This window comes from Bos indicus x Bos taurus, chromosome 15 (assembly GCF_003369695.1).
Source record: "Bos indicus x Bos taurus breed Angus x Brahman F1 hybrid chromosome 15, Bos_hybrid_MaternalHap_v2.0, whole genome shotgun sequence".
NCBI lineage: Eukaryota > Metazoa > Chordata > Mammalia > Artiodactyla > Bovidae > Bos > Bos indicus x Bos taurus.
Genome location: NC_040090.1, coordinates 66,268,606 through 66,285,633, shown reverse-complemented (window position 1 = coordinate 66,285,633; position 17,028 = coordinate 66,268,606). Strand labels below are relative to the sequence as shown.

General features: G+C 38.8%; 1 protein-coding gene across 1 annotated transcript in view; it reads right to left on the bottom strand.

The window, feature by feature from the left end:
* C15H11orf65 (chromosome 15 C11orf65 homolog) overlaps positions 1-17,028 on the bottom strand; it is an 89,871-nt gene that overhangs the window by 20,816 nt on the left and 52,027 nt on the right. The window contains exons 3-5 of the mRNA XM_027563827.1: positions 13,367-13,420; positions 13,034-13,234; positions 11,213-11,343 (exon numbers count right to left, since the gene is read on the bottom strand). Of these exons, the coding sequence (XP_027419628.1) occupies positions 11,213-11,343; positions 13,034-13,234; positions 13,367-13,420 (386 nt within the window). The remainder of the gene's footprint in view (positions 1-11,212; positions 11,344-13,033; positions 13,235-13,366; positions 13,421-17,028) is intronic.

Here is a 17,028-nt window from a genome sequence, read left to right as displayed (position 1 = left end):
TTCCATTTAAATGCAAACTCCTCTCTTTGCTTACTGATCGGGATGGGAAAGAACACACTTGCTAAGTCAACAGCAGCCTAACATATGCCAGGGACAGTGTTGATTTGTTCCATTAAAGAAACCACATCTGGAGGAAGCTTAGCTGCAATTTATGTCACTTCCACCACTTCAAAGTTCCATTATTCCCAGTGAACTACAGGAACCAATTCCAGGGGAGCTTTCCCCACTGTCACCCACACTCTATAAAGAAATGGCCACCACAAGTTCATTAAGAATTCTGCTGCTCCCCTCATTTCCTAATGATTTGATGAAAAGCATTTCCTCTGGGACCCCCTGGGTTGCAGCTAGTGGGTGGTTGAGCAGATTGCATATAAAAGGAACAAACATATGCTTTACCCAAGCCTCTTTTCGAAGTCCTTTTCTACAGAGTACTCGAGAAGTTCGGGCATTTTCTAACTGTAGAGCTTTGACTGAGTTCAGGCTTTGTTATGCCAATGTAAACACTATTTCTGGTTATTTTTTTTTATGTGTTTGTTTGTTTTGGCTGCACCCTATGGTTTGTGGGATCTTAGTTCCCCAACCAAGGATCCAACCTGTGCCCCCTGAGGTTAAAGTGTGGAATCCTAACCACTGGACAGCCAGGGAATTTCCTGAACACCATTTCTGGATACTCAAGCCAACACATTAAATCGCTAATCTCAAGTGAGTGTGGTCATATCAATAAGTTCAGCCCAATCAACTCTTGAACACCATAGAATCCGCTTTCACACATCCTTCTGAGCTCCTGTCAACACAGATTGGTAAATCCTCAGAACTCTTTTGGTTAATAAATAAGTTAGCTCCTCTTGGAGTCGACCTTATACCTCTCTGTACTGTCCTGAGATATAAGTCTCATTGTGGGCTGGAGGCAATGAGGAATTGGTTCTGGGGGAATCCTAAGGAGAATCAGCACAAGTGTGTGAGGCAACTGAGCCAGGTACAGTCATTGAAAGGCCTTTATGCAGAAAAGGGCTTGTTCCCTCAAAACACGGAGGAAGAGTTTCCTTCACCAACAGGAGAGTTTGAAGGCTCAAGCTTCTCAAGCCTTATCTATGTCTGCCCAAATAAGAGGAGAGTTAAAAAGTTGGCTTAAAGCTCAACATTCAGAAAACTAAGATCATGGCATCTTAGTTTATTCCCATCACTTCATGGGAAATAGACAGGGAAACAGTGGAAACAGTGTCAGACTTTATTTTTCTGGGCTCCAAAATCACTGCAGATGGTGATTGCAGCCATGAAATTAAAAGACGCTTACTCCTTGGAAGGAAAGTTATGACCAACCTAGATAGCATATTCAAAAGCAGAGATGTTACTTTGCCAACAAAGGTCCGTCTAGTCAAGGCTATGGTTTTTCCAGTGGTCATGTATGGATGTGAGAGTTGGACTGTGAAGAAGGCTGAGTGCCAAAGAATTGATGCTTTTGAACTATGGTGTTGGAGAAGACTCTTGAGAGTCCCTTGGACTGCAGGGAGATCCAACCAGTCCATTCTAAAGGAGATCAGTCCTGGGTGTTCTTTAAAGGAATGATGCTAAAGCTGAAACTCCAATACTTTGGCCACCTCACATGAAGAGTTGACTCTTTGGAAAAGACTCTAATGCTGGGAGGGATTGGGGGCAGGAGGAGAAGGGGACGACAGAGGATGAGATGACTGGATGGCATCACTGACTCGATGGACATGAGTTGAATGAACTCTGGGAGTTGGTGATGGACAGGAAGGCCTGGCGTGCTGCAATTCATGGGATCACAGAGTCAGACACGGCTGAGCAACTGAACTAAACTGAATTGAGGTCTCATGGTCCCGCTTCTCCAATAATGCCCTTAGCTTAGTGCACAAGACCTGTTTAGTTTTTTCATTACATTGCAAGCACTGTTTGTGACCCTTTCAATCACACCTGGATTGCCTCCAGCTCACCCTGCAACCACAGGAGATGAAGGAGTACTCCATGGAGATCTTCTGATTGCCTGAACATGTTCTTTTAACATTTTTTACAGCTTATTGAGCATAAGTGATAAATAATAAATTGTGTTTAAGCTCTACAATTTGAAGAGTTTTGAAAAGTATGTACTTGTGAATCCATCACTATAATAAAAGAAATGAATATATCCATCACCCCCAAAGTTCTTGAAGTACTTGGTATCCTTCCTGCCCCCTTTCCCCAACTCTCATCTCCAGATAACTACTGATCTGCTTTGTGCCATTCTAGATTTGTTTGTATTTTCTATGCTGCTGCTGCTGCTAAGTTGCTCCAGTCGTGTCCAACTCTGTGCAACCCCATAGACGGAAGCCCACCAGGCTCCCCCATCCCTGGGATTCTCCAGGCAAGAACACTGGAGTGGGTTGCCATTTCCTTCTATAATTTGATATAAATGAAATCATTTATGTACTCTCTCTCAACTGATTGCTTTCATTCAGCATCACCATTTTGAAATTCATCCATGTTTTTATGTATGAATAGTTCATTCCTTGTACTGCCAAGTAGTATTCCTTTGTGTAGATACATCATAATTTGTTTATCCATTGACATTTGGGTTGATGGGTTGTTTCTGGTTTGGGGCTATTACAAATAAAGCTGCTATGAACTTGTATTACCATCTTTCTGTAGACATATGTTTTATTTCTAGTGGGTAAATAACTGAGTAGAATGGTTGGATGAAATGGTAGATGTGTGTTTAACTTGTAAAATTAAAAAAAACAACAACTGTCAAACTGTTATCCAAAGTAGGTGTACTAATTTGCATTTGTTCTGTATCCATGCCAAAAATTGCTAGGACAGAATATTTTAGCCATTCTAGTGGTTGTATAATGTTTTCTCACTACAGCTTTGGTTTGCACTTTCCTAATGACTAATGATGATTGTCATTAGTCACTTGTACTTACTTTCTATCTGCATATTCATTGGTAGTGTTCAGATCATTTGCCCATTTTAAAATTAGGTTGTCTTCTTATCACTAAATTTTGAGGTTTTTTTTACATATTCTAGTTACAAGACTTTTATCATGTACATATTTTGCAAATGTTCTCTTCCTGTCTGTGACTTGCATTCGTATTTTTGCAAAAATGTCTTTAGCAGAGCAAAAGCTTTTAACATTGATGAAATGCAATTTAACACTCTTTTCTAATTCATGCCTTCTATGTCCTACTTATGAAATCTTTGCTAGAACCATAGACACTAAGGTTTCCTTGTTTGCTTACTTTTGGATAAGTACTTACTTGGTGTTAACACTCACTTTTTAAGGTCTCATAAAGTGCTTTTTTTTTTTTTTTCCAGAAAAATACATACTTTTCAGATTATTTTGCATTATAGATTATTATAAGATATTGAATATGTTCCCCTATGTTATACAGTAAATTCTTGTTACTTATCTATTTAATATATAATATTGGATGCTGGGGCTGAAACTCCAACACTTTGACCACCTCATGCAGAGTCAACTCATTGGAAAAGACCTTGATGCTGGGAAGGACTGGGGGCAGGAGGAGAAGGGATGACAGAGGATGAGATGGCTGGATGGCATCACCGAACTCGATGCACATGAGTTTGGGTGAACTGTGGGAGTTGGTGATGGACGGGGAGGCCTGGCATGCTGTGATTCATAGGGTCGCAAAGAGTTGGATACGACTGAGCGACTGAACTGAACTGAATGTATCTATATGAATAGTTTGTATCTGTTAATCCCATTATCCTAAGTTATCCCTCCCCACATTTTCTCCTTTGGTAATTGTAAGATTGTTTTCTATGTCTGTGAGTCTGATTCTGTTTTGTATGTAGTTTTATTTGTATTATTATTAGATTCCACATATAAGTGATATCATGTAATATTTGTCTTTTCTTTATCTGACTTACTTCACTCAGTATGGTATTCTTCAGGTCTATCCATGTTGCTGCAAATAGCATTATTTTGTTCTTTCTTATGGCTAATTTTCCATTATATATATATATATATATATATATATATATATATGTATACACATGTATATATACATATACCATACAAATCAGTGGCACAGTGGTAAAGAATCTGTCAGTGCAGGAGACGCAAGAGACATGGGTTTAATCCTTGGGTTGGGAAGATCCACTGGAGTAGGAAATGGCAACCCACTCCAGTATTCTTGCCTGAAAAATTCCATGGACAGAAGAGCCTGGCAGTCTACTGTCCATGGGGTCACAAAGTGTAGGACACAACTGAGGGACTGAGCCCACACACACACATATAAATGTATACCACATCTTCTTAAACCAATTATTTACTGATGGGGACTTGGGTTGCTTCCATGTCTTGGCTATTGTAAATAGTGGTGCTATGATCATTGGGGTACACGTATTCTTTCAAATTAGCATCTCTGTCTTTGCTGCATACATGGCCAGGAATTATGGGATTGCTGGATCATATGGTAGCTCTATTTTTAGTTTTTTAGGGAACCTTCTTACTGTTTACCATAGTAGCAGCACCAATTTACATTCCCACTAACAGTGTTAGGAGGATTCCCTTTTCAACACACTCTCTCCAGTATTGACTATTTGTAGACTTTTTGATGATTGCCATCCTGATATGTGTGAAATGATACCTCACTGTGGTTTTGATTTGCATTTCTCTAATATTTAGCAATGTTGAGCATATTTTCATGTGCCCATAGGCCCTCTGCATGGCTTTGGAGAAATGCCTATATAGATCTTCTCATTTTGTGATTGGATTGTTTGTTCTTTAGATATTGAGTTGTATGCACTATAGAGTTCATTCTTATATTTAGATCTATGACATTTTTCAAATTAAGTTACATATGATGAAATGGCTCCAGGTGGTACAGTAGTAAATAATCCACCTGCCAGGCAGGAGATGCAAGTTCGATCTCTTGGTAGGGAAGATCCCCTGGAGAAGGAAATGGCAACCCATTCCAGCATCCCATGGACAGAGGAAGCACTCCAGGCTTCCCTGTCCACCACCAACTCCCCAAGCTTGCTCAGACTCATGTCCATTGAGTTGGTGATGCCATCCAACCATCTCATCCACTGGCATCCCCTTCTCCTGCTTTCAATCTTTCCAAGCATCAGGGTCGTTTCCAATAAGTCAGTTCATTGTATCATGTGGCCACATTATTTGGAGCTTCAGCCTCAGCATCAGTCCTTCCAGTGAATATTCAGGGCTGATTTCCTTTAGGATGGACTGGTTGGATCTCCTTATAGTCCAAGGGGCTCTCAAGAATCTTCTCCAACACCACAGTTCAAAAAGCATCAATTCTTCTGTGCTCAGGTTTCTTTACCTTCCAACTCTCAAATCCATATACGACTACTGGAAAAACCATAGTGTTGACTAGATGACCTTTGCTGGCAAAGCAGTGCTTCTTTTTAATATGCTGTCTAGGTTGGTCATAGATTTTCTTCCAAGGAGCAAGCATCTTTTAATTTCATGGCTGCAGTCACCACCTGCAGTGATTTTGGAGCCCAAGAAAAATAAAGTCTGTCACTGTTCCCATTGTTTCCCCATCTATTTGCCATGAAGTGAGGAGACCAGATACCATGATCTTCGTTTTCTGAATGTTGAGTTTTAAGCCGGCTTTTTCACTCTCCTCTTTCACTTTCCTCAAGAGGCTCTTCAGTTTTTCTTAACTTTAAGCCACAAGGGTGGTATCATCTGCATATCTGAGGTCATTGATATTTCTCCCAGCAATCTTGATTCCAGCTAGTGCTTCATCCAGCCCAGTATTTCAAATTGCCAACATCCATTGGATCATAGAAAAAGCAAGAAAATTCCAGAAAACATCTACTTCTGCTTCATTGACTATGCTAAAGCATTTGACTGTGTGGATCACAGTCAAACTGTGGAAAATCCTTAAAGAGTTGAGAATACCAGATCACCTTACCTGCCTCCTGAGAAACCTGTATGCATGTTAGGAAGCAAAAGTTAGAACTGGACATGGAACAACAGACTGGTTCCAAATTGGGAAAGGAGTACGTCAAGTCCATATATTGTCACTCTGCTTGTTTAAGTTATATGCAGAGTACATCATACGAAATGCCAGGCTGGATGAAGCATAAGTTGGAATCAAGACTGCCATGAGAAATATCACTAACCTCGGATGATCATGTCAATTGTAAATAAAGATTATTTTAGTTCTTCTTTTCCAATCTCAGTGTCTCTCCCACCACTTCACCCTGCCACCCTTATTGCACTAACGAGGACATCCAGTGCAATGTTGTGAAGAAGTAGTGAGTGCAGACATCTTTGTTTCTGATCTTAGAGAGAAAGCATTCAGCCACTCACCATTAAGTATCATGTTGGCTGCAGGCTTTTCATAGATGATCTTCATCAAGTTGAGGAGGCTCTCATCTATTCTTAATTTGCCAAGAATTTTAATTACAAATGTTAGCTAGACTTTTGTAAATACTTTTTCTGCATCTTTTTGAGATCATCATATCCAGTTTTCTTTTTTAGTCTGCAAATTTGGTGAATTGCATTGATTGATTTCCAAATGTCAAACCAATCTTGTATTCCAAGGATAAACTCCATTTGTTTATAATATTACTTATTATCATGTTCATGAGAGAATATTGGTTGTTATTTTTTGTAGTTTATCCCCCTCATAAACCTTGAGTAGTTTTTTATCAGATAACACTAGTCTCATAGAAAATGATATAAATTTTCCTGTAAGTACTTCTTTAGCTGCATTCCCCCAGTTTTAGTATGTTGTCTTTTCATTTTTTGTTAAACCAAAAATATTTTCAAGTTTCTTTTGTGACTTCTTTGACTTATGGATTATTTGAAGATATGCTGTTTAATATCCAAGTATCTGGAGGTTTTCCAGATCAAGAAATGTTTCTGTTATTTTACTCTGTTTTAAATAATTTTTAATTTCATCATGATTAGAAAACTTCCTTTGTATGATTTTAATTCTTTTAAATTTGTAGGTATTTATTTCATGGCCCAGATATGGTGTATTTTGGTGAAGGCTTTTCATGTGCACTTGAAAAGAATTTGTTTTCTTTGGTTGAGTTCAGTGCTCTATAAATGCCAATTATGTCAAGTTGGTTGGTCGTGTTACTCCAACCTTCTATGCTGCTGCTGCTAAGTCGCTTCAGTCGTGTCCGACTCTGTGCAACCCCAGAGACGGCAGCCCACCAGGCTTCCCCGTCCCTGGGATTCTCCAGGCAAGAACACTGGAGTGGGTTGCAATTTCCTTCTCCAATGCATGAAAGTGAAAAGTGAAAATGAAGTCGCTCAGTCGTGTCCTACTCTTAGCGACCCCAGGGACTGCAGCCTACCAGGCTCCTCCGTCCATGGGATTTACTGTCCACTTTAGGCAGACTTTCTCTGGTTGTGGCCAGCAGGGGCTACTCTTTGTTGCAGTGTGTGGGCTTCTCATTGCTGTGGCTTTGCTTGTTGTGGAGCACAGGTTCTGGGTACACAGGCTTCAGTAGTTGCAGCTCACAGGCTCAACAGTTGTGACCTGCATGCTCTAGAACGCAGACTCAGTAGTTATGGCACATGGGCTTAGTTGCACCATGGCATGTGGAATCTTTCTGGACGAGGGATTGAACTTGTGTCTCTTGCATTGGTAGGCATTTCTTATCCACTACACCACCAGGGAAGTCCAGTAATTATGTAATGTTTGATGAAGTTTTTCAATATAAGAGAAAAGGAGTATAATTGTGGAATCAGATACTTAAGTATAACTTGATTGGCAACATCAATATTAGCTCATTACTTTGCAGTATAAAAATGTTCAGTTCAGTTCAGTTCAGTCGCTCAGTCGTGTCCGACTCTTTGAGACCCCATGAACCACAGCACGCCAGGCCTCCCTGTCCATCACCAACTCCCGGAGTTCACTCAAACTCACATCCATCAAGTCAGTGATGCCATCCAGCCATCTCATCCTCTGTCGTCCCCTTTTCCTCCTGCCCCCAATCCCTCCCAGCATCAGAGTCTTTTCCAATGAGTCAACTCTTTGCGTGAGGTGGCCAAAGTACTGGAGTTTCAGCTTTAGCATCATTCCTTCCAAAGAACACCCAGGGCTGATCTCCTTCAGAATGGACTGGTTGGATCTCCTTGCAGTCCAAGGGACTCTCAAGAGTCTTCTCCAACACCACAGTTCAAAAGCATCAATTCCTCGGTGCTCAGCTTTCTTCACAGTCCAACTCTCGCATCCATACATGACCACTGGAAAAACCATAGCCTTGACTAGACGGACCTTTGTTGGCAAAGTAATGTCTCTGCTTTTGAATATGCTATCTAGGTTGGTCATAACTTTCCTTCCAAGGAGTAAGCGTCTTTTAATTTCATGGCTGCAGTCACCATCTGCAGTGATTTTGGAGCCCAAAAAGATAAAATCTGACACTGTTTCCACTGGTTCCCCATCTATTTCCCATGAAGTGATGGGACCAGATGCCATGATCTTTGTTTTCTGAATGTTGAGCTTTAAGCCAACTTTTTCACTCTTCTCTTTCACTTTCATCAAGAGGCTTTTTAGTTCCTCTTCACTTTCTGCCATAAGGGTGGTGTCATCTGCATATCTGAGGTTATTGATATTTCTCCTGGCAATCTTGATTCCAGCTTGTGCTTCTTCCAGCCCAATGTTTCTCATGATGTACTCTGCATATAAGTTAAACAAGCAGGGTGACAATATACAGCCTTGACGTACTCCTGTTCCTATTTGGAACCAGTCTGTTGTTCCATGTCCAGTTCTAACTGTTGCTTCTTGACCTGCATTCTCAAGAGGCAGGTCAGGTGGTCTGGTATTTCCATCTCTTTCAGAATTTTCCACAGTTTATTGTGATCCACACAGTCAAAGGCTTTGGCATAGTCAATAAAGCAGAAATAGATGTCTTTCTGGAACTCTCTTGCTTTTTCCAGCAGATGTTGGCAGTTTGATCTCTGGTTCCTCTGCCTTTTCTAAAACCAGCTTGAACATCAGGAAGTTCACAGTTCACATATTGCTGAAGCCTGGCTTGGAGAATTTTGAGCATTACTTTTACTAACATGTGAGATGAGTGCAATTGAACGGTAGTTTAAGCATTCTTTGGCATTGCCCTTTGGGGTTGGAATGAAAACTGACCTTTTCCAGTCCTGTGGCCACTGCTGAGTTTTCCAAATTTGCTGACATATTGAGTGCAGCACTTTCACAGCATCATCTTTCAGGATTTGAAATAGCTCAACTGGGATGCCATCACCTCCACTGCCTTTGTTTGTAGTGATGCTTTCTAAGGCCCACTTGACTTCACATTCCAGGATGTCTGGCTCTAGGTGAGTGATCACACCATCATGATCATCTTGGTCGTGAAGATTTTTTTTGTACAGTTCTTCTGTGTATTCTTGCCATCTCTTCTTAATATCTTCTGCTTCTGTTAGGTCCATACCATTTCTGTCCTTTATCGAGCCCATCTTTGCATGAAATGTTCCCTTGGTATCTCTAATTTTTTTGAAAAGATCTCTAGTCTTTCCCATTCTGTTGTTTTCCTCTATTTCTTTGCATTGATCGCTGAGGATGGCTTTCTTATCTCTCCTTGTTATTCTTTGGAACTCTGCATTCAGATGCTTATATCTTTCCCTTTCTCCTTTGCTTTTTGCTTCTCTTCTTTTCACAGCTATTCGTAAGGCCTCCCCAGACAGCCATTTTGCTTTTTTGCATTTCTTTTCCATGGAGATGGTCCTTGATCCCTGTCTCCTGTACAATGTCATGAACCTCAGTCCATACATAGTTCATCAGGCACTCTATCTATCAGATCTAGTTGCTTAAATCTATTTCTCACCTTCACTGTATAATCATAAGGGATTTGATTTAGGTCATACCTGAATGGTCTAGTGGTTTTCCCTACTTTCTTCAATGTTAGTCTGAATAAAAATGTAATATCTATCATTTAAAAAATTGTGGTATGACCAACATAAAATTTATCATCTTAACTATTTATCTTGACTGTTTTCAAGTGTGTAGTTCAGTAGTTAGTTAATTACTTTTTAAAGAGGTTTAAGTAGTAAGAAGAAAATTCTGTACATTTACTTAACACAGTTACCATTTTAGTGTTCTTCATTCCTGTATGTATCTAGATTTTTACTTAGAATCACTTTTCTTCTTCAGCTTTTATCTATCTGAAAAGTTTTCCTACCTTTTTATTTTTTTAAAATTAATTAATTATTTTATTTGAAGGCTAGTTACTTTACAATATTGTAGTGGTTTTTGCCCTACATTTGACATGAATCAGCCATGGGTGTTTTGCTGAGTTGACTGATATTATTTTTTCTTCTCAGGGGTCTGTTTTCCTGCTTCTTTGAATGTGTGGCAATTGATTACTACATGGTAGACATTGTTAATTTATATGATTCTGAGTACCGAAATTTTTTTTTATTCCTTTAAATATCTTGGGAGTTTGTTCTTGTATGTATGTGGTGTGTGCTCAGTTGCTCAGTCATGTTTGACTCTCTGCATCTCCCCGGACTGTAGCCCACCAAGCTCCTCTGTCTGTGGGATGTCCCAGGCAAGAATACTGGAGTGGGTTGCCATTCCCTTTTCCACTGTTCTTATATACTGTCAAGTAAACTTGGATATGATTTGATTCCTTTGAGACTTGCTTTTAATATTTGTTAGATAGGTCCAGAATGCCTTTTAGTGTAATCCTTACATGTCAGTTTCTTTAGGGGACAAAAAAGGTTGAGAATGGTATAGAGTAAGTCTAGAAGATACGGAAGTCACTTCAGTCGTGTCCAACTATTTGTGACCCCAAGGACTCTAGTCTGCCAGGCTCTTCCGTCCAAGGATTTTCTGGAAGAATACTAGAGTGGGTTGCCATTTGCTTCTCCAGGGGATCTTCCTAACCCAGGGACTGAACCTGGTTCTCCCTCATTGCAGGCAGACTCTTTACCATCTGAGCCACCAGGGAATGCCTATGCCTGGCGAATAGGTCATATTAATCTCACATATGAAAGTAAATGCTGATTTTCATCTCATGTGGCAAAGACTGTGATTTCCTTGAGGTCAAAGAGAATTTGTCTTTTTCCACTTATATCTTAGATATTAACAGTCTCTAGCAAGCATTTATTAAATATTTGCTTTCATTGTATTTTTTAAAAATAACTGTAACCTTTCATCTTATTTTTAAAATAACATGTGATTATTTTTACTAGTGATAGCAATTTTTGAAAATATATACTTCTTTAATAATTCTAAGTATTTCATCAACCTACATTTGCTGCATCCATTGTATTTTTCTAATTTTTCTTTTCTTTTCCATATCTTGCCTTCTCTTCAGTTTGGAGAAATGGAATTCACTTTCCTTTTTGTCTCCCATCATCACATTTTCAGTAGGCCTCCAAAACTATTGAGAAATAAAAAATGAATACACAAAATATTAAATTACTGATTGTGAGGTTATCTGACTATAAACAAGAACTTCTGTGTGTTCAGTAGGAATATACCAAGGTAGAAATAGAGGAGAGGATAGACCCTTTTAAGATATTTCTAATTAAGTGAATAGCACATTGAGCCTTAAGAGACACATGCCATAGAAAAACTAAAGAGAATTAGTGTACTGAGGTAGTATTTAATAAGTATTTGTTGAATGAATAAGTGAATAGATATATTCTAGGAGTGTTTTAGTTTCTCATAAGAACAGAGCTGACCAGTAGGTGCTACTGACTTTTGAAGACTCTAATCCTCAGTACTTTGGCCACCTGATGGGAAGAGCCAACTCACTGGAAAAGAAAAGACCCTGATGCTGGGAAAGATTGAGGGCAAGAGGAGAAGAGAATGACAGAGGATGAGATGGTCAGGTGGCATCACTGACTCAATGGACATGAGTTTGAGCAAACTCAGGGAGACAGTGAAGGACAGGGAAGCCTAGTGTGCTGCAGTTCATGGGGTCACAAAGAGTCAGACACAACTTAGCAACTGAACAGTAACAACAAATCCTCAAGGAATATGGGCACCCTCCAAGAATACAGAAGTCTCACCATTGTATCTTAAGACTTCGTGATTTCCCCATATGATGCTTATACTAGCTGGTTGCTTGTTTTCTTATTTCCAGTTCATTCCTCCTCCCTCACCACATACACATTAAATAACAAAGAGGAGAGTTTATCCCCCACAACACTCTGAATTTGCCTATTAAAGCACTGTACTGAAATATCCTGTTTACTTGACTCTCTCCTTAATTAAAAGGCAAACTACTTCAGTGGAGGAATATTTTTATTTACCATTGCTTATTAAGCATCTAGTAAAATGCCATATATCTGACTGGTATGCAACAAACTTTGTTGACTGAATGAATTCACACTTTGATCATTTTTCATACTTAGTATATCCAATATACCACATTCTACAATTTGTATATCAGAGATTGAGGGATTTGAATGAAGATACTTGAGCCATATAAACAAACATCCAGAACTATACAACCAGATAATGTTAACTTTTAAAATATAAGTTAACAAATATCCTTGGATAAAAAATATTTCCACAAAAAGGAGATTAAACAAACATGTCTATAGAAAAATTCTCAAATCATATATATGCATTAGAAACCATGTATATTTTAAATCATTCTGTTTAGTTCATATAAATACATGTTATATTTTTCAACACCATGAAAACCCAAGTGATTTCCCACTAGGGTCTGCTGTTACAAGCTCTGTACAAAAAATGGGATATTACTCTCAAGAACACCCACTTCTTGTCCAGGGATTAATTACAGTCAGTAACATCTTCAGATTTGCTTTATTATAAAGATGGGTAATTGCTGAGTGCCAGAGAGTATCTAAAGATGGTCTAGACTCAAAGCTGATTATTAAAAGCAGAAGTAGATGTTAAAAAAAAAAAGATATATTAAAAAAAAGATATATTGCTGAATCTTGAAGTATACTAGTTGCCCCAGAGTAGTTAAGCAAATTTTATCAGTTAAATTAGTAGAATTTATTATTTTTTAAAAAATCTGAAAATTAACTTTCAGAAAGACAGATAGGTTTCTAAGCATATAACATAAAAAATTATTAATATTTATCTGTTCTTACTGTCTCACAAACAGGCCTCCAGCCATTGTTCTCTATACGACGATACCAGCCACTGTAATCCTCTTCCTGAAGATCATCACTTTTAATATGAGATCTATGTTTTGCTGGAAGTTTTGTGTAGTCTCTAGGGCTATTAGCACACAGATCTTCAATATGTCTGTGAGTGAAAATTTTATAGTATATTTCAGGTGGAAATTTAACCTGTAGATGGAAAAGTTAAAAGAACCATATCGATTTAATTAGGAAAATGGTCTATGTTTTTTAAAATTACATCTTTTAAATTTTATATAAATGTGCTTTAATACTACTAAATAAGAATGTATTCATACTTACACCACCTAATCTGAATCGTACATTAATACCAGCAGCAGCATCTAGAAGTTCTGCCTATAAAAAAAAATTAGTTTTCAACATTCTATATATATCAGTTCATAATTTCTCTATTATATTAAATAGCTACTGAATATTGATTACTTATGAAATAGATGAAGTGAATAAACCTCAAATAGTTAATTTTAAATTAGAAAGTATCCTGAAGTCAGGTAGGTTGATTCCTCCAGTTCCATTCTTCTTTCTCAAGATCGCTTGTCATTACTATTCAACATAGTTTTGGAAGTTTTGGCCACAGCAATCAGAGCAGAAAAAGAAATCAAAGGAATCCAAATTGGAAAAGAAGAAGTAAAACTCTCACTATTTGCAGATGACATGATCCTCTACATAGAAAACCCTAAAGAGTCCACCAGAAAATTACTAGAAATAATCAATGACTACAGTAAAGTTGCAGGATACTAAAATCAACACACAGAAATCCCTTGCATTCCTATACACTAATAATGAGAAAACAGAAAGAGAAATTAAGGAAACAATTCCATTCACCATTGCAACGGAAAGAATAAAATACTTAGGAATATATCTACCTAAAGAAACTAAAGACCTATATATAGAAAACTATAAACACTGGGTGAAAGAAATCAAAGAGGACACTAATAGATGGAGAAATATACCATGTTCATGGATTGGAAGAATCAATATAGTGAAAATGAGTATACTACCCAAAGCAATTTATAGATTCAACGCAATCCCTATCAAGCTACCAACAGTATTCTTCACAGAGCTAGAACAAATAATTTCACAATTTGTATGGAAATACAAAAAAACCCGAATAGCCATAAGCGATCTTGAAGAAAGGGAAAGAAATGGAACCGGAGGAAATCCAGACCTACCTGACTTCAGGCTCTACTACAAGCCACAGTCCATCAAACAGTAATGGTAGCTGGCACAAAGACAGAAATACTTGGATCAATAGGAAATAAAATAAGAAAGCCCAGAGATAAAATCCAGCGCCACATATCGGATGAACCTTTATCTTCGACAATCATGGATGGCAAGAATACTGACAATGGATTAAAGACAGATCTCTTTAACAAGTGGTGCTGGGAAAATCTGGTTCAACCACTTGTAAAAGAATTGAAACTAGAACACTTTCTAACACCATACCACAAAAATAAACTCAAAATGGATTAAAGATCTAACGTAGGACCAGAAACTATAAACTCCTAGAGGAGAACATAGGCAAACACTGTCCGACATACATCACAGCAGGCATCTCTTATGACCCAGCCCCAGAATATTGGAAATAAAAGCAAAATAAACAAATGGGACCTAATTAACCTTAAAAGCTTCTGCACATCAAAGGAAACTATTAGCAAGGTGAAAGACAGCTTCAGAATGGGAGAAAATAATAGCAAATGAAGCAACTGACAAACAACTAATCTCAAAATATATAAGCAACTCCCTACAGCTCAACTCCAGAAAAATAACGACCCAATCAAAAAATGGGCCAAAGAACTAACATAGACATTCTCCAAAAAAGACATACAGATGGCTAACAAGCACATGAAAAGATGCTCAACATCACTCATTATCAGAGAAATGCAAATCAAAACCACTAGAGGTACATTTCACACATGCAGAAGGGGCTGGCGATCCCAAAAGTCTACAATTAATAAATGCTGAGAGGGTGTGGAGAAAAAGGAATGCAACTAGTACACCTATTGGAGAACATGTGGAGATCCCTTAAAAAAAACTGGAAATCGAATGGCCTTATGATCCAGCAATCCCACTGCTGGGCATACACCCGAGAAAACCAGAAGGAAAGAGACACGTGTACCCCAATGTTCAATCGCAAGCACTGTTTATAATAACCAAGGACTATGGACGCAACCTAGATGTCCATACAGCAGATGAATGGATAAGAAAGATGTATGGTACATATACAACATGGAGTATTAACTCAAGCCATAAAAAGAATACATTTGAATCAGTTCTAAGAAGGTGGATGAAACTGGAGCCTATCTATACAGAGTGGAATCTAAGCGCAGAAGGAAAAAACATAAATACAGTATACTAACACATATATATGGAATTTAGAAAGATGGGTAACAATAACCCGGTGTACTGAGACAGGCAAAAGAGACACTGATGTATAGAACAGTCTTATGGACTCTGTGGGAGAGGGAGAGGGTGGGAAGATTTGGGAGAATGGCATTGAAACATGTAAAATATCATGTAGGAAACGAGTTGCCAGTCCAGGTTCGATGCATGATGCTGGATGCTTGGGCTGGTGCACTGGGACGGACCCAGAGGGATGGTATGGGGAGGGAGGAGGGAGGAGGGTTGGGAATGGGGAACACATGTATACCTGTGGCGGATTCATTTTGATATTTGGTCAAAACTAATACAATTATGTAAAGTTTAAAAATAAAATAAAATTAGAGGAAAAAAAAATAAAGATCTCTAAATTAATCACATCTGCAGAGTCTCTTTTGCCATATAAGGTAATATTCACAGGTCCAGGGATGAGGTTGAGGACCTAACACAGGACCCATTCTTTAGCCTGCTGCATTGGGCATTGTGGTCCACTCTTCAAATAGGAATCAAAGGAGAAGATAGAGGTGGCCAGGACCCGACAATAGGTGAGCCGTCTAAATCAAGGTAGCAAAGGATGTTCCCATGTGCCAGTTAGGCTTCATCTCCATTTGGCCAAAATTCCAAGTCTAATGAAACTCAGCAGGTCCTATCCTGATCAAAGTCAAGAGCTGGTGAGCATACATGTTGCATTACAAGGACTCAACTTCAAAGAAAGTAGGATCCAGATGACTGATGCCTTAAAGTTTAGGTGGGCAGCCATCATGGACAGTCTGTCAATAGAACAAGAGTTCCTACTTAGGCTCTGGTTTTAAAGGATGTTCTAACGTCTTAGAAGGAAAACTGGGAAGAATCAAGTGTGGCTTCAGGGCTCTAACAGTATTCAGAGGAACCAGCTTGTTCCTGTATTTACACATTCAGAATGTAGAAAGAGGACTTCCCTCGTGGTCCAGTGGTAAGAATCTTGCCTGCCAATGCCGGGGACACAGGTTTGATCCCTGGTTCAGGAAGGTTCCACGTGCCTCGGGGCAACTGAAGCCCATGTGTCACAACTACTGAGGCTAAGCTCTAGAGCCTGTACTCTGCAACAAGAGAAGTCACTTCAGTGAGAAGTCCACACACTACAATGAAGAATGGCACCCACTCGGGCAAACTAGAGAAAGCCCATGCCACAACAATAAAGAACCAGCACAGCCCAAAAAAAATTTTTTAAAGATTAATTTAAAAAGAGAGAGAGAATGTAGAAAGATGCAAAAGCATGGTTCTTACGACCTGTGTTTTAGGAGAGTGCATTTTTTCGGAAACTGTGTTATCCGACCCTAGTGTGGTAAGCGATATGTGGGGCAGGTGAGCTGTGACCTAAGAAAAGCTTGAGATTTTCTGTGATTAGAATTAGGAATAGGCTTAGACAAATCAGATTTACAAAAAGAAAGATTTAGTTATTCTTAAGTCTACTGAGCACCTGTATCTGGTATGTATGTGTGTGCATGCATGTGGGTGCATGTGAATTTTAGAAAGAGTGCATCCTATTTATCCACTGTCCCAGTGAGGTATAGCAAGATTGCTAT